Source organism: Phascolarctos cinereus, unplaced genomic scaffold (genome assembly GCF_003287225.1).
Source record: "Phascolarctos cinereus isolate Bilbo 61053 unplaced genomic scaffold, phaCin_HiC Scaffold_4;HRSCAF=312, whole genome shotgun sequence".
Lineage (NCBI taxonomy): Eukaryota > Metazoa > Chordata > Mammalia > Diprotodontia > Phascolarctidae > Phascolarctos > Phascolarctos cinereus.
The window spans coordinates 285,317,363-285,333,619 of record NW_027555847.1 but is presented as its reverse complement, the minus strand read 5'-3'; the positions used below and the strand labels follow the sequence as shown (position 1 = coordinate 285,333,619).

Genomic DNA, 16,257 nt, shown 5'->3' with positions numbered 1-16,257 from the left:
GATCTAGTTCCTGTCTCTATCCCTTACAAATGGAAAGGAACTTAAAAAGATTTTTGCCTATTCTTATTAAACCGTAGCTTCAAATTTGCCTCCTAAAAATACCTTTTTTTAAAAACTTTATGTGTTTTCTAAAGCAAACTACAATGGTAGAGGGAGTTTTCTCTCCCAAGATTTCTGCATACCATTGAAATCACAGATTTGGACCCTGTTCCAGTCTCCTCAGCTTATGGCTCTAAAATTCTCTTAAATATAGTCATATTAAAAAAAAAAGATTTAAATTTTAACTCGTAAATTTTGGGCTAGCAAATATTTTCATTAGAATATGCATACTTAAAAATGAAAATGTGTTCTTGGCTCATTCACACTCACCCTTCTTTTTTGAATAGTACTACATTGAAAGAAAATAAATTAATACTCATAGCTAAATACTCTCAGAAGTTTAGTCAGAAGTATAAAAACTTTGAAAACATTATGTAATTTGGAAAATAATAAATATTTATGACTGTCTGTAAAGGGCTTAGCATATGTGCTGTGGGAAATATTCCCCAAATATAAAACATTTCCTTTGCCCTCAAGGGGCAGCCATAAAGGAGAAATAAATTAATAAATATATGTTTGAGTAGTAGTATTGAATTTAAAAGGACAGAATACAGGAAAAGACTTGGGTGCAGACCTGAGTTCAAATTTGGCCTCAGACACTTGACACTAGCTGTGTGACCCTAGGCAAGTCACTTAACCCCAGTTGCCTCACCCCCAAAAAAAAATTTGGTAAGCTAGTTGAATAGAGAAGATATATTGTTTTAATAAAGTTCTTATTAACCTTCCAATCTGAGTTTTTAGTCTCCAGTCTCAGTAGATTAGTTTTCATCCATGTATAGCCTATGATCTTATTTAAGGGATGAAGGAAGCAGAAATTATTTTTCTCCTGAATTTTCCTAATACTTTGTTGTTCTTTTATGTACTTTCGAAGTATGAGAGTTAATTGCCTGAATTTCTTTCTGCTAGATAGGAAGCTCTTTGAGAGATCCGACTATGTCTTATTCTTCCTTATACTCCCTTTTTACTTAGCAAAGAGCTTTGTACATATTAGTAATGGTTAAATGTTTTGTATGTATATAGACACAAATGGGCAGCCAGTTGGCACAGTGAATAGAGTTTTGGGCCTGGAGTCAGGAAGACCTGAGTTCAAATTCATCCTCAGACACTTACTAGCTATATGACATTGGGCAGGTCACCTAGCCCTGTTTGCCTCATTTTCCTCATCTGTAAAATGAGCTGGAGAAGGAAATGTCAATCCACTCTAGTATCTTTGCCAAGAAAACCCCAAATGGGTCATGAAGAGTCATGTTGGACTGAAGCAGCTCAACACAACCACACAGCTATGGTTTTTATAATTCATTTTGTATCTTGGCCAAGAAAATGGACACTTAAGTCTTCTATTTGGATAAATGTAATAGTTGATTCCATTGAAGAAAAATATTTTGTAATATTCTTAGACAAGGGACATCATGCAGTATTTATTTTCATATTTAAGTGCATTGTTGTTTTAATTCACTTGCTTGTGAATGCAAAGCTTCCTTGAAAGTTTTTATGTGGAAATATTGCCTCTGTGTGTGTGTGGGGTGGGGTAGCAACGTTGTAATAAATTTAATGGTTTGATGAAAAAGTATTCATTGGTTCTAAGTACTGCCTTCTTTATCTGCCCTCCCTCTTATCACTTTCACCCTGTCCTCTTATCCCCTTCACTTCCTACTTAACTGCCCTACTTCCTTGGGTAAATTGAGATATTCTTCCCATTTTGAATCAATTCAGATGGAAATGAGGTTCAAGCATTGCCTCCCTACCCCTGCCCCCCCCATTTTCCTCTCTACTGTAAAAGCTCTTTGTATACCTCTTTTATGTGCAATAATGCTCCCTGTTCTTCCTCTCCCTTCCCCCTCCTCCCAATTTATCCTTCCTTCTCGCCCATCCATTTATTTTTAGATAATCCCAACATAATCAACTCAATCCCGTGCCTTCTATGTTGAGTCCTTCTAACTGTCCTTATGATGATAAAGTTCTTAAGCGTTACATGTATCATCTTCCCATGTAGGAATGTAAACAGTTTAACTTTATTGAGTCCCTTAGGATTTCTCTTTCATGTTTTCCTTTTCATGCTTCTCATGAGTCTTGTATTTGAAAGTCACGTTTTCTGTTCAGCTGTGGTCTTTTCATCGAGAATGTTTTAAAGTCCTTTATTTCATTAAATATCCATTTTTCCCCATTTAAAGAGTATACTTAGTTTTGCTGGGTAGATTGTTCTTGATTGTAATCCTAGCTCCTTTGCCTTCCGGAATATCATATTGCAGGTACTCTGTTCCTTTAGCATGTGTTGGTTGTTGTCCTTCATTCTCAAAAGAGGACCAAAGTGACATCACTAGGATGGAGTCAAGGGACAGTATGTCCAACTAAGGCTGATTAGACCAATACAAGCTCAAAAGGTTCTACCCTAGGTTGGGCACAAATAGTCCACATGAACATTGGGAATATAGCTGTCTCTAAATTTGCGCATCTCATGTTTCTTTTCAGCTACTGCAATTCTGCTTTGCTCATAAAGCATGGCACCTCCTTTGATGCTGGCACACCATGCTAGCTGGTCCTTTGCTTAGTATCTCACATATCATGCAATCATTTCCAAAGTTCTTCAGAAAAACCTTGAGACTGTCATTGTATTACTTCTTCTGACCACCACGTGAGCAACTTCATTGTGTAGTTCTCCATTAAATAATCTTTTAGGCAAATGTACATTTGGCATTGGAACAACATGGCCAGCCCATCAGAGTTGTGCTGTCTGCAGTAGAGTGTGAATGTTTGGTAGTTGAGATTGAGAAAGTGTCTGGTACCTTATTTTGCCAGGTGATCTTTAGAATCTTCCTAACACAATTCAAATGGAAGTATTTCACTATGCTGTCCAGGTTTCACAGGCATACAACAGTGAGATCAGCACAACGGCTCTGCAGACCTTCATTTTGGTAGGCAGACAGTCTAATAACCCTTCTTTCCCACATTTTCCTTTGGGGCCTTCCAAACACTGAGCTACCTCTTGCAGTGTGTATATCAACGTCATTATTTATGTGGACATCCCTGGAAAGTATACTGCCAAGGTAAATGAACTTATCCACAGTATTCAAAATTTATCCATTTGCTGTAACTGATGGTTCCATGTTACAGCAAATGGATATGAAATCCTAAGGGACTCAATAAAGTTAAACTGTTTACATTCCTATACGGGAAGATGATACATGTAATGCTTAAGAACTTTATCATTATAAGGACAGTTAATAGGGCAGTTAGAAGGACTCAACATAGAAAGCACAGAGGAGGAAAATGGAAACATCCTTGAACTTCTGGGAAATAACCTCCTCTTAACACATAACCCAGAAAATTTCAGTCAGCTTTTATATGAGCAATGGGCCCCCGTCTTGTAAATCTCAGTTGGAGGATCTACACGAAGCACTTTGCCACATGAGAGCAGCCTAATGACATTCAAAACCTCTTCTTCAGTTGGAACTTCAGCTAGGGAGGAATTGACTTCAACCTGATGTAAAGAGTCGTTGGCTTCAGCATTGATTGATGATGGTCTGTTGAGAGCACTATGGAAGTCTTCAGCCAATCTCTGTAGGATCATGTCCTTATCACTGATCAGTGTGGCTCCTTTAGCACTGAGTAGTTGAGATGCACCAAAAGACTTTGGTCCATAAGTAGTCTCTGGGCATCATAAAAGCACTTTGGATGTTACTATCAGTGTAAAACTAAATTTCATCTGCATTCTTACTGAGCCAAGAATCCTGCATCTCTCTAAGCTTTACTTGCACTTTACTTTTGATGGAGTTAAACGCTGCCTTCTTAGAGACAAACTATCCTGCTTGATGTTTGCAAGTGTTCTGACCCAGGTGAGTAAATGCAATTAGGTGCACCAAATCTCTGAAAGCTGCCCTCTGCTTTTCTGCCCCATTATTTCCAACTGCATGTTGGCTCAAGTTTCCCTCCAAGTTAGCAACAAATTTTCTGCTCAGAGAACCTTTCTAATCTCTTGACACTAAGTCTTCTGGTAGTTGTTTTGCCTTGAGGCCACCATTTTTGTTAAATGTGAATGTTTAGCTTGAAGAAGATAAGTCTGTGATCAGTCCAGTACTCTGTGCCACACATTGTCTTCATCACTCTCATAATCTCCTTATGTCTCTTTTCCTTACAATGACATAGTCTATTAAATGCTAATGTTTATTGCAAGAGTGGATCCACGAAATTTAGTTGCATTTAGGTAAATGGAAGACAATATTGGTAATGAGAAGATAATGAGATGCACAAGTCTTTGGTAATAAGTGACCATTGCTGTTGCTGTTTCTGACTCCATTGTTCCCAAGGACTCCCTGCTATATGTGGTAGTCTGTGCCTACTCTTGCATTAAAATCACCCAGAGTTATAATTATAAATCTTGTCCTTTTTCAGCACATTGATGATAAGGGTCTCCAGGTCTTCATAAATTTTTCTTTGACCTCAGCAGGATTCGTCATGGTGGGAGTATAAGCACTGATGATGGTGGCATGGCACTTTCCTGCAAGTGACAATCACATTGTCATGAGCCTGTCATTCGCTCCTTTTGGGAGGCATACAAGTTTGCTGATTAGATTAGTTTTGATTGCAAAACCTATGCGAGCTTCATGGTGCTTCCCTTCACTGAAGCCACTATAGGAAAAACACGTATCCAGCTCTGGCTTCAGCAAGCTAACCTTCATTTACCAGCCTTGTTTCAATCAGGGCTCCTATTTGGATTTGATACCTGCTAAGTTCTCTCACAATAAGAGCTGTTCGTCTTTCAGGTCCACTAGATTTTATATTGTCCATAAGTGTACGTGTGTTCCATGTATTGATGATGAGTGGAATCAACTTTGCAGAAGTTTTTTTACATTTTTTTGCGTTTTGTGTTTCAACCACAAAGTGGGATTCCCATATGGCTACGGTAAGCAGGTCAGAGTTGGGTGAAGCAGACAATTTTTAGGGTACCTTTTCTGGCCCTTTCTCATGTCAGGAGTGAGCAGTGCAGTTTGTTCAAAAAGGCTGCTCAGATACCCAGGGGACTGCCGAATCCCATTGCTGCTTCTGGCAAGAAGATGACCCTATGCCCTGGGCCACTTGTGTGCAGGGTGGCGATATAGCTCCCAGTATATCTACATCTGCTTTGTCACTTGCATGTTGTCACAGGACTTTGTGATATGTAAAAATAGTATGGGTGATATCTTTTGATTTGCACATAAATTGGATTTAAGTGAGGCAGAGTTGTGTGAAATTATCTGCCTATCATCAAAGTCCAGTGGTAAGATAAACTCAAGATGACTGGGGATGCAGTAGGTGGCATCTTTGATGTCTAACCAAGCTCTAAGCTCTCCACAGTGCCTGCTTCAGCCACCTTCATGGCTGTTGGAACAAATTGTTCTCAATCACCCATTCCACCAGAGGAAGTCTTTACATACTTGGGGTAGACACCCCTCTAACTCACTGAAGGGTTTGGGACTTAACCCTCAACCTGGTTGAGCCAATCTGCTGCAACAGTTTACAAGGGTTTGGCCACTGCATGCTACAGTTTCTTAGAGCCACAGGTGAGAATTGGGTTGATCAGGTAGACACCAAAGGTGAAAAGCAGCCCTGAAAAATGCTTATCAACCCTCACACCAGAGGGACTAGTCTTCCCTAAACACACTCTATACCCTAGCATGGTAGTTACTAAATCTTACGTGAGGGTGACTGTGGCTTCATGGTATTTGGATGGTTTCTTTATGGCTGCTTTCAGTATTTTCTTCTTAACTTGAAAGCTCTGGAATTTAGCTATACTGTTCCTGGGAGTTTTCACTCTGGTATCTTTTTCAGGTGGTGATTGGTAGATTCTTTCAGTTTCTGTTTTGTCCTCAGATTCAAGGATATTAGGATAGTTTTCCTTCATAATTTCTTAAAATATGATGTCTAGGCTCTTTTTTTTTTATCATAGCTTTCATATAGTCCAATGATTCTTAAAATATCTCTCTTCAATCTGTTTTCCCAAGTCAGCTGTTTTTTCCAATGAAATAGTTCGCATTTTCTTGTTTTTTTCATTCTTTTGACTTTGTTTTATTGTTTCTTGATGTCTCATTGAAGTCATTAGCTTCCATTTGCACAATTCTAATTTTTAAGGAATTATTTTCTTCACTAAGCTTTTGTGCCTTTTATTCCATAAGGAATTATTTTCATCAGTTAAGTTTTGTAACCTCTTTTATCAATCTGTTCTAATTTTGTCCAAATTTTTTTTAAGATGTTATTTTCTTTAGTATTTTTTGTGCCTCTTTTACCAAGCTTTTAATTCTCTTTTCATAATTTTCTTCCCTCTCATTTCTTTACCCATTTTTCTTCTACCACTCTTATTTGATTTTTAAAATCATTTTTTGGCTCTTCCAGGAATTCTTGTTGGGCATGTGTCCAATTAATGGGTTTTTTTTCTTTGAGGCTTCACTTTTGTTGTTTTGACATCATTATCTTCCTCTGAGTTTGTGTCTTGATCTTCCCTGTCTCTGTAGTAGTTTTTTATGGCCAGGTTCTTTTTTTTGTTGTTGTTTGTTCATTTTCCCAGCCTTTTTATTGACTTTTAATTCTGTGTTAAAGTTGGGCTCCATTCTTGACATTGTTGGGGGAGAGGCATTGAGCAAAGCTTCAGTCTTTTTCACACTACTGTTTTCAGAGCAAATTCTGAGAGTTTCGAAATTTTTGTTGCTTTTATGTGATCATGGGAGAGGTATGGTCACTGCTCTTCTGGTCTGAGCTCTGGTCCTTACCCAGATCCCTTGGGACCAGAAGTAATTCTGCTCCCCAGGACCCCTGTGTCACTCAGGCCCCTGTTCCTTGGAATAGCAAGTGACTACTCCTTAGGGCCCCTGCCCTCTCTTATGACCAAAAGTGCTCCTTTTCCCCTTTGAACTGTGACCCAGAAGTGGGTACAGGCTGTGAAATTGCCAAACATTGTTTGGTCCTATGCCCATTGCTAGCATAGGGGGCCCCTGTAATCTCTTTCTGACCAATTGCCCAGTCATCTTACTGTATCTAACGCGAATGCTCCCAAAACTGTTGCTGCTGTTTTTTTCCACCACGAAGTCTCACCATGGTGTTGCACTTGGGCTCTGTACCAGCCTCTACCTCCGTGTCACAGATCTCTCCTTTCAACCTCCTAAATTACCTTTTACTAGAAGAATGTCTCACCCTGACATTTGTTGTCTTGGCTGCTCTAGAATTCCATTTGAGGCATTATTTTGAAGTCGTTTGGTGGGAAGTGTCGGGAAAGCTTGGCTGTAGTGCTTCTTCTGATTTACCATCTTGGCTCTGACCCTAGAAGTTCCTGCAAGGGTGACATTGGAAGAATGTATTTAGAAAGAAGATAAGACAGCCAAAGTCAAAGCCTATCATAGCAGCTACTTAATTAGAACTTAGGTATTTTCTTGTTCAGAATATTATGGAAGAATACAAACTTTGGTAAGAGATGGACTAGATGACTTATGAGGTCCTTTCCAATTCTATTATTTTATTTTGCTAAGCATCAGCTGCTTATTAATACTTTTATTGCATGTTGTTTGTTAGTATCATAATTAGACATGATGTTTCCTTCCATGAAGACTCTCAGATAGAACGTCATTACTTATCTCACACCAGAAGATGACCTAGCATCCTTTAGTTGTGGAATGAGGGCTTGTTGCCTGATAGGATTCTCTCTATCCCTCTGGGAACATTTAGCTGTGTGTTTGCAAGGAACCCATATATTTGCTCTTCTCTTTTGTTTTCTTTCAAGATATATTATTTATCCCTAAAATTCCCTTCTCCTAACTCTTTGTTTAAATTTCTTGGTGCCTTGATGCCTCCCTTACTGCTCTAATTGTTAGCAAATTGCTTTTGCTAGATCAATGGGCATGCTTTCATGTTGATAAAATGGAAAAAAAATTCAATTTTTCATCCTTTGGTGAGATTGATTCCTTCCTTCCTTCCTTCCTCCCTCCCTCTCTCTCTTTTTCTTTCTTTCTTGGTATTGAGCAACTTGCCCAGGATCACACGGCTAGTACATGTTAAGTGTCTGAGGTCGGATTTTAACTCAGGCCCTCCTGACTTCAGGGCCAGTGCTGTATCCACTGTGCTACCAACCTGCTCCTGAGATTGATTTTAGTGTGGTTTTCAAAAGACTTTTATCTTTTAAAATTCAGCTTATACTTGATTAGAAGCTAGCCATGATGAAGGAAAGTTCTTTTGGGCAGACCCCATGTTTCTTAGCTTCCTTTCCTTGTGAAGGGAAGGGATCCTAAGGCAGGATCTTTAACTGGAATGGCATCTTAGGCTGTCTTTGTAAGTAATCCTAACTGTTCCCTATCTCTGAGCTGCAACGAACAAAGTGGTGACTGCAATAGCTGTGGGAAGAAGGAAAGGATAAGCCATTTCTAAGGTTTTGTATAATTTGGTTCTATCCCAAATCATCATCGTTATATTACCTTTGCCCTTTCATTACTTGACCTTGAAGGATTTGAAGGCTGTATCATATAGTAGAATGTTTACCTTCTAATTCTTCCACCAACTGATTATTTGTGTGACCTTAAATAAGTTACCTTATTAATCTGGTCCTATCTTTATTCATTTTTAAAATTATGGGATTTGATTAGATGACTTTCAAAGTCCATTCCTACCCCAACATTCTGTGGTTCTATGCATAAATCATTATTGGAATTTCCCAGTTAAAATGATTATCTCTTGTTGAAAGCATCTTTCTCTGAAATTGAGAAATTCTCATTTTCTTAAACATTTCGTTCTAAGTTAATCTTCATGTCAAACTTAAGTACTTCAATAAATGTAGATATTAGTTCTGAAAATACAGATGACAATCCATTCATACCGTCTCATCTTGAATAACTCTTGTTCATATCCTGTAAGTCCTCTCTAGGGGATTCCATCCATCAAGCTATAGGACTTCTCCTGGAAATCTTGATATTACACAAATACAAATATAGCATATAGGATGTCCATTCGTTGTTCCTTACTCTGACCTTATGATCAGCTCTTCTTTTTGGTCATATATCTCTCTGATGACATCCTTTATGTCGTTTCTCTAGGTTAATGCTTCATTGGTAATATGCAATACTCTATTTATGTCCACCATGAATTTTTCCATTGTGCCGTGACTCTCAACTTTAATTCTTTGGAGACTATGGTATTTCATGAGTTGTCAGAGAGCATCACTGGAAAAAAAATATGGAGAGACCAGCGAAGGTAGTAGAGTAAGAGGAAGCATTATAGTTGAGCTCTGTCCCACAGCTACTCAAATATAGATCTTAGGAGGAACACCAGACCAAGTAGTGATAAGAATATCCAAGGAAAAACACATTTTTTTTTCATTTTTGTAGCCTAAGATCAAGAATTAAATCTATAGGTAAATGACCAGGGCAAGAATGTAGAACAGGGATGGACCTTCCAGGCCCTCTGAAATCAGAACTGTGTCATTCTGACTATAGAGAAAGATTATAGATTCTGCTGTTCTGGGCAGACCAGGGGTAGGCAATTACCCCTGGACTGGATCAGGAATTTCAGTTCCCAGGCATAGACCCATAATACACAGAAAGTTTTATGGCTATGGCCTAAAAGTGGGATATCAAACCTCAGAAGAGATATAGTCACTGCTCCCTTATGACTACAAGTAATACTGCTCCTCAGGACCCCTACTCCCTTGTGACTGAAGTCAATCAGGGCCCCTGCTTCTTTGTGACTAGTAGCTATACTGTTCCTCAAGGCTCTTGTTCACTTGTGACTGTAAGCATTCTGTGCCCTGGAACTGTGACCCAGAAGTGAGTATAGGCAATTGAGTTACCAAGCAATGCCCTGTCCTGCACCCGGTGGTAGCATAGGAGTCCCCTGTAGTCTCTTTCCGACCAGTTTCCCAGTCCTCCATTGATTTGAGAGCTGCTGAAGCTGTTGCTGCTGCTGCTACCTCCAAGGCCCACAGCTAGTGTTGCTGCCACATGGGCTCTGGGCTAGCCTCCACCCCAATGTCACAGACTTCTTCCAACCTTCTAAGTTTTTCTTGGGCTGGAAAAATGTCTTACTCCAACCTTTCATTGGCTCTGCTGTTCCAAAATTTGATTTGATGTGCTATTTTAAAGTTATAGAAGAAACTGGGCAGCTTCCTCTTCTCTGCCATCTTGGCTCCACCACCCAAGGCCAGTAATTAATTGAGTAGGATGAGAGTACCAAAGTGGAATGTTCCCTGATTTACCTAAGGGGGTAAACAACGATGGGGAGGAGGAGGAGGATCTTATTTATAATGTCAGGTTCCCAGATGGAAACCTTTTATGCTGAATTTAGGAGTGGGAACAAAAAAACAGGGACAGTTAACACTTACAGGATACATTCCAATTATCTGGCAAGTGCCAAGAGAATGTTATTATAAGCATGTAATATATGTATGTGTTTATGCATGTTTATATTCAATAGCAAGTCCATTTACATTCCTCAGAATTAGAAAGGGATAGCACCTGCAATTACAAAATTCTAACAGGCAAAATTATATTCTTATACATAAAATAAGGAGTCATAGAAACCGCAGAGATCAGGCAATATGGAAAGCATTTTAAGTTTCATTAGCCTTACTTCACTTATCTCCTTTTTGATTTTCCTTTCCATTTATTTCTATCCCTTTTTTCTTTCTTTTCTCTTTTCTCTTTAAATTCATTTCAAACAGTTATTGAGTGTTTGAGAGGAAGAATGATGATGGAGGGTCAGCTTTGGAATCAGGGAAACATGGGTTTAAATACTGGCCCTGATGCAGACTAGCTTTCTGACTCTGGACAAACTATTTATCTCTTAACTTTAAGTTGCCAGTTGGCCTCATTGGAGGGAATTTCTGGACCTCTCTCCGCCTGGAAAGTTCCTCTTATATACATGATATTGTGCTATTTATATATAAATATATGAGTATAAAGGATTTTTTTTTTAATGACAGAGTCCCTACCTTCCAGAGAGATTACAGTCTAATGAATAAGGGATGATAGTAGATAGGGAATGAAGCATATGTACAAATAAATATAATACAAAGTAAAATGTAATAAATGCCCAGGGAAGGTCTAGACAGTTCCATAAGAAATTTGAGGGGGTAGATAATCAGGAAAGGTTTTGTGGCCAAGGTGGTACCTAAGCTAGGTTTTGAAGGTAGAGAAGGATTTCAGCAGAAACGTGTAGGGAATTTACTCCAGCCATAATGGAATGGAGAGTGAGGGGCAAGATTGGGGGAACAACCAGTCGCCCAATTGGCTAGAATATAGATTGTGCAGGTAGGACAGTGGAATAAGGCTGGAGAGATAGGTTAAAGCCAGATTATAGAAGGCCTTAATAGCAAATAAGTTGGTATTTTATCCTGTGGAAAATAGGATGACACTGAAGGCTTTTGAGTAGGGAAGTGATAGGGGCACAAGATTTAAAGATGACTCTTGGGTTTTGAGCCTCACTGACTAGAAGATTAGTGGTGTCGTTGACAGAAACAGTGGAGTTAGGAGGAACGATAGGTGTTCGGAAGGAAGAAGAGTTCCATTTCATACATGCTGAAGGAAAAGATCTGAGGTTTTACCAAGCAGTTTGAAATGTGATATTTAGGAGGCATAAAAGTGGTATCTGAAGCCAAGAAAGTGGATGAGATCACTAAGGAAGATGAGGGAAAAAAAGGGAGACCAAAGAAAGTACCTTAAGGAACATTTATACTTAGGCTGGGAAATTGAGAATGAACCACCAATAGAACATTCATACAGGTAGGAAGAGGACCTGAAGATGGTACTGTCCTGGATGCTGAAGAGAAAATATAAAAAATAAAAGAGTGCTGGTCCACTGTGTTATGGAAAGGACAAGGATAATGAGGTCAAAGAAGAAACCATTGGATCTAGAAAACATAACTTATAGACTTGTAGAGAGCAGTTCCATTAGAGATGAGAAAAGAAGTCCAATTGCAAGGGGTTGAAAAGAGAAAGAGTAATGAGGAAGTTGAGGTCAACAAGTATAGACCATTCTTTCTATCCATTTCACAGGGAAGGGGAGGAGATGAGTAGGTTAATCTGAGATGGAGACAAAGTCAAGGGAAAGTGCTTTATTAGAATAGAAATTACCTGGGCAGGAGAGATTGAAGTTGATAGTACTCATGGAGTGAGCCTTCAAACGAAATCAGGGGAAAATATGGAGTAGTTAACTTTGGTAGTGGCAAATCTTCTGAACCTTGAGAGTACAAGTAAAGATATAGGAAAATGAGGGAACTCATACTTACCTCAACATTTTTGGTAAGATAAGAGGCAGGTGGGGCAGCTAGGTGGCACAGTGGATAGAGCGCCAGCCGTGAAGTCAGGAGGACCTGAGTTCAAATCCAGCCTCAGACCAAACACTTGACACTTATCTGGGCAAGTCACTTAACCCCAATTGCCTAAAAAAAACAAAAACAAAAACAGGATAAGACACAGGTGGCCCAGTCATTTGCTGAGAAAAGGGAAGGGAGTTGAAGACATAAGAGAAAGAAAGTGATAGAGGGTCATTTAGAGATGAATGAACGAATCATCAAACATTTGACATTGCCAGCAGAGATTCTGAACTGGGCACCCGGCAGTCACAAGTACCTCCTGTGTGGTCCTAGTTGGCTGAGGAGGACAAATGATTGCTGAGTCTGCCAGGGTCCTGGGAGGGCGAGGGAAAGCCTGGCCACATTGGCTTCAATGGAGACACTGTGGGGAGGTCATTTACTATCAGTAATTCCCCCTAAGCCAGCAGTACAGGAAAATCTGCTTTATCAGTGCCTGTGGCCGTGGCCCCAATATACTCTGAACCACCAGTATCTGCTGATTTCACTGTGAGAACCACTGATGTGGTATAGTACCCATGGCTGTGATTATCATTCTAAAACTCTGGAAGTTGACAGTGTTAGCTGTCTAAGCAAGGTACCCTCACCTCAGACAGATTCCTGGGTGAGATTAGTGTCTCCTGTCCAGGCTTTTCTTGCTTCTGATTAATGATTTTCTCCTAAAACATGCTGATGTCTAGGAACTGAAATCAACTACTACCATTCATCAAAATGCAGTGGAATTTAATATGGACTGTGTCTCAGTTGTCAAATAGGACATGTATGATCTCACATGGGGCTGGTTACATTGGGCACTCTCAAAGCAAAAGGATGTCCAGTCTTATGTAATGTTTGGCCCAAGATTGTTTTGGTGTCCTCAAAACCATTGCCTACCTATATCTTTTTCACAACATATCTCAAGGACAGGAATCTGATAGATGTTTCTTACCATAAACAGCAAAAAGAGGAAACTTCCTTCAGAGAGAGAGGGCTGTGTTATTAAAAGGAGTTAATGTTCCTTTTCTGGGACTCATTGGGTTACCTGACAGCATAGTGGACATTTTGAAAAATTTCCAAAGTGGAAATGCACTACCTGCATATGCCATCTTTTAGATTGCAGCACTGCCTGATACGCTGTGACTTTAGAAAGAATATCCATTACTGTCAGGTATCTTCATACTTGTGTCTACATGTTAATGCCACCTCCAGTTAGAGTACTTTCAGGTACTTGCAGGACAGAATGGAGGAAACAAAGTTGCTTATCATAGGGGCAAAAAATGGAAGAAACAGATGATAAACTCACACAAAAACTATAAGAAATCAAAGGAAAAGTTTCATATAGTGGAATAGGGAGTCCTGTGTGCCAGGCCACAAACAGTCATGCTCTTTAGCCCTGAGGGCACTGTGGACAAAGACATTCTCTTAATTGTACCTTTGCTTGGCAGACTTATGATACCAGTGCTCCAAGAGTTAAAGAACCCATAAGACCTTTTTAAAGTTAAATATTAGAAAAATCAGTGTTTCATGCAAAGAAAAAATGAACTCAATGTACTAATTTCATAGCAGCAGCAGCATAAGTAATGGTTATAGTTTTATGTCGTGATGATTTCTCAGTCTTCACTGTCTTTTTTGGTGATAGTTTTACTGCCCACTATAATGATGACAGACTAAATAATTTATTTCTTACATAAGGAACTTATCTTATAGAAATGATAGCTTTTTGGGGATCATGATCTTCATGTTATCCATCATTTAAGACTTTTAACCATAATCAACTCAGAATATCATTTCTCTTAGCACCATTGTTGCCAGTGAATGAGGGTGTTTTTTAAATTGTGTCTCAAAATCTCAGAAGTCTTTTATCATTTAAAAAAAAAGTAGCAAAATGAGGCCATTCTACTAGTTGAAACTTTAATTTTACATGAAAAAATTTGAATTCAAATTGTATGTGATAAAAGTGAGATGTGCAGATTGTATATAAATGACTAAACAAATTGACATTAAAAAAAATCACCATGCATTTATGAGGTCCTAGTTGAATTTGTTGTGGACCCAGTCAACAGACTTTTGTGACTTTAACAGTAATTCTCAGGAATGGAGGTGTCAGTGGTGTGTATGACTAACCCATGGTTGTAGATTACCAAGCTGGACACAGGAATACAGCATAGGACTGACGTAAACAGATTAGAGTTATTTATTTTTTTCTTCTCCACATTCTCTTTTTGTGCTCTCTGTTTTTCCTCATTGTTTTTCCTTTCAAATCTTCTCTTTGTCTTCTTACTGTTATTAATTTTTCTTATTCAACTTTCTATATTTTCTTTTCCCTTTCCCCTTTTGCCCTTTCTCCTCTCCTCCACTTCCTTCTTTCTTTTCCACTTCTCACTTTCCTACTTCACCTTTTATCTTTTTTATTACTATAATAAAGCACAAATTTTATTTTGCCTGAAGTCTCTTGTCTACCATCTCTACTAGTTCCTATCCAAATTACGAAATATTGTTGCTTACATCCTTAACCCACTCTCCCTTTTTAGTATTCCTTCCCCTTTCTGCCACCACAGATCATTGCGTGGTTTTGTGAGAAAATTTAGAACTTTAATTATGTGAAACACTGAGGCAAATTAGCCTGATTTTAAGCATTCCCCTTCACTTTCTCATTTCCTGATATCATGACTACATAGGAAAATTAGATAGAACTTAAGGCTAATTCAGGAACTAATTAAATAAGTTAAACTCTGTTGTTTTAGGGAACTTTCTCACAAGTGGAGTCCTAAGCAAGTGGGAGAACACCTTCTACTTAAAGCGTAAGTATCTTGCCAGAAGTTATTATTATTATTATTATTATTATTATTATTATTATTATTATTATTATTATTATAGTGGTAAAGTTTTGAAAAAATTCATACTAAATAAATAGCAGGATTACTGATTGTTTCTAAATTTTTAATATTGATCAAATGTTCATGGGAAAAGCACTTCAGAAGAGGGAAGGAAGTATGCATTTATTATATCCTTCCCTTAATAAATTTCACCATACCTTGGACTGTAAAGTGTAAACAGTTGAATGATATACATGTATATATACATGCATATGTGTGTGTGTACAGTGAAGAGCTAAGAGCAGATCTGTTACCTTAATGGCATTAACATGCTGTACTGAAGGACTTCAGTGATTAGCATAATAGTGACCAGTTCTGTAGATTAGAACTTTACTCTTCATATAAAAACAATAAACATTTATTTGAAGATTGTGAAGTGGAAACCTACATGTTTGCTTGCCTCTGTTGTATGCATTTGTATGCGTGCATGTATGTATATATACATATATATATAGTATGTACATCTATATTGTATATATGTGTGTGCATATATTGGAGGAAATGAAAACATACAGCGATAGGACCCACCATAAATTCGCAGTATCCAATCTTCAGGGAGCCTAACAGTCCTATTAATTTCCAGTTGATTCCTTGTTTGCGCGTGTGCGTGCACGCGCGTGTGTGTGTGTGTGTGTGTTCCATTCAACAGAAAAACTACTACTTGTGAAGACCTGTCCTATAAAATGAAAATCCCACATTGGAATTTGTATAATAACTAGATGGTGCAGTTGTATACCAAAGTTGTATAATAAAGCATTGGTGACATGAAACAACTTTGCAAAGCTGTCTTTTTTTTTTTTTAAATAAAAGGGGACTTCATTTACCTCTGTAGACTGCTTTTGTTCTGTTGGGTGAGATTCAGGGACTTGGACTGGTGTCAGTGTATGATAGTGGTATAATGGTAGTGAGCGCTACTTCTGAAGCTCTACTTTTGGATCTGAAGGTGTGAAATGAATTTTTCATACTGTTTACATAGGTCACATG

At 38.5% G+C, this 16,257-nt stretch overlaps 1 protein-coding gene and 1 pseudogene across 1 annotated transcript in view; both read left to right on the top strand.

Moving 5' to 3' along the window:
- The window catches only part of SLC25A46 (solute carrier family 25 member 46), a 31,709-nt gene that overhangs the window by 7,987 nt on the left and 7,465 nt on the right, over positions 1 to 16,257 (top strand). Inside the window, 1 exon segment of the mRNA XM_021009341.2 lies at positions 15,142 to 15,198. Within this exon segment, the coding sequence (XP_020865000.2) occupies positions 15,142 to 15,198 (57 nt within the window).
- Positions 7,619 to 15,133, top strand: LOC144456897 (protein FAM210A pseudogene; annotated as a pseudogene).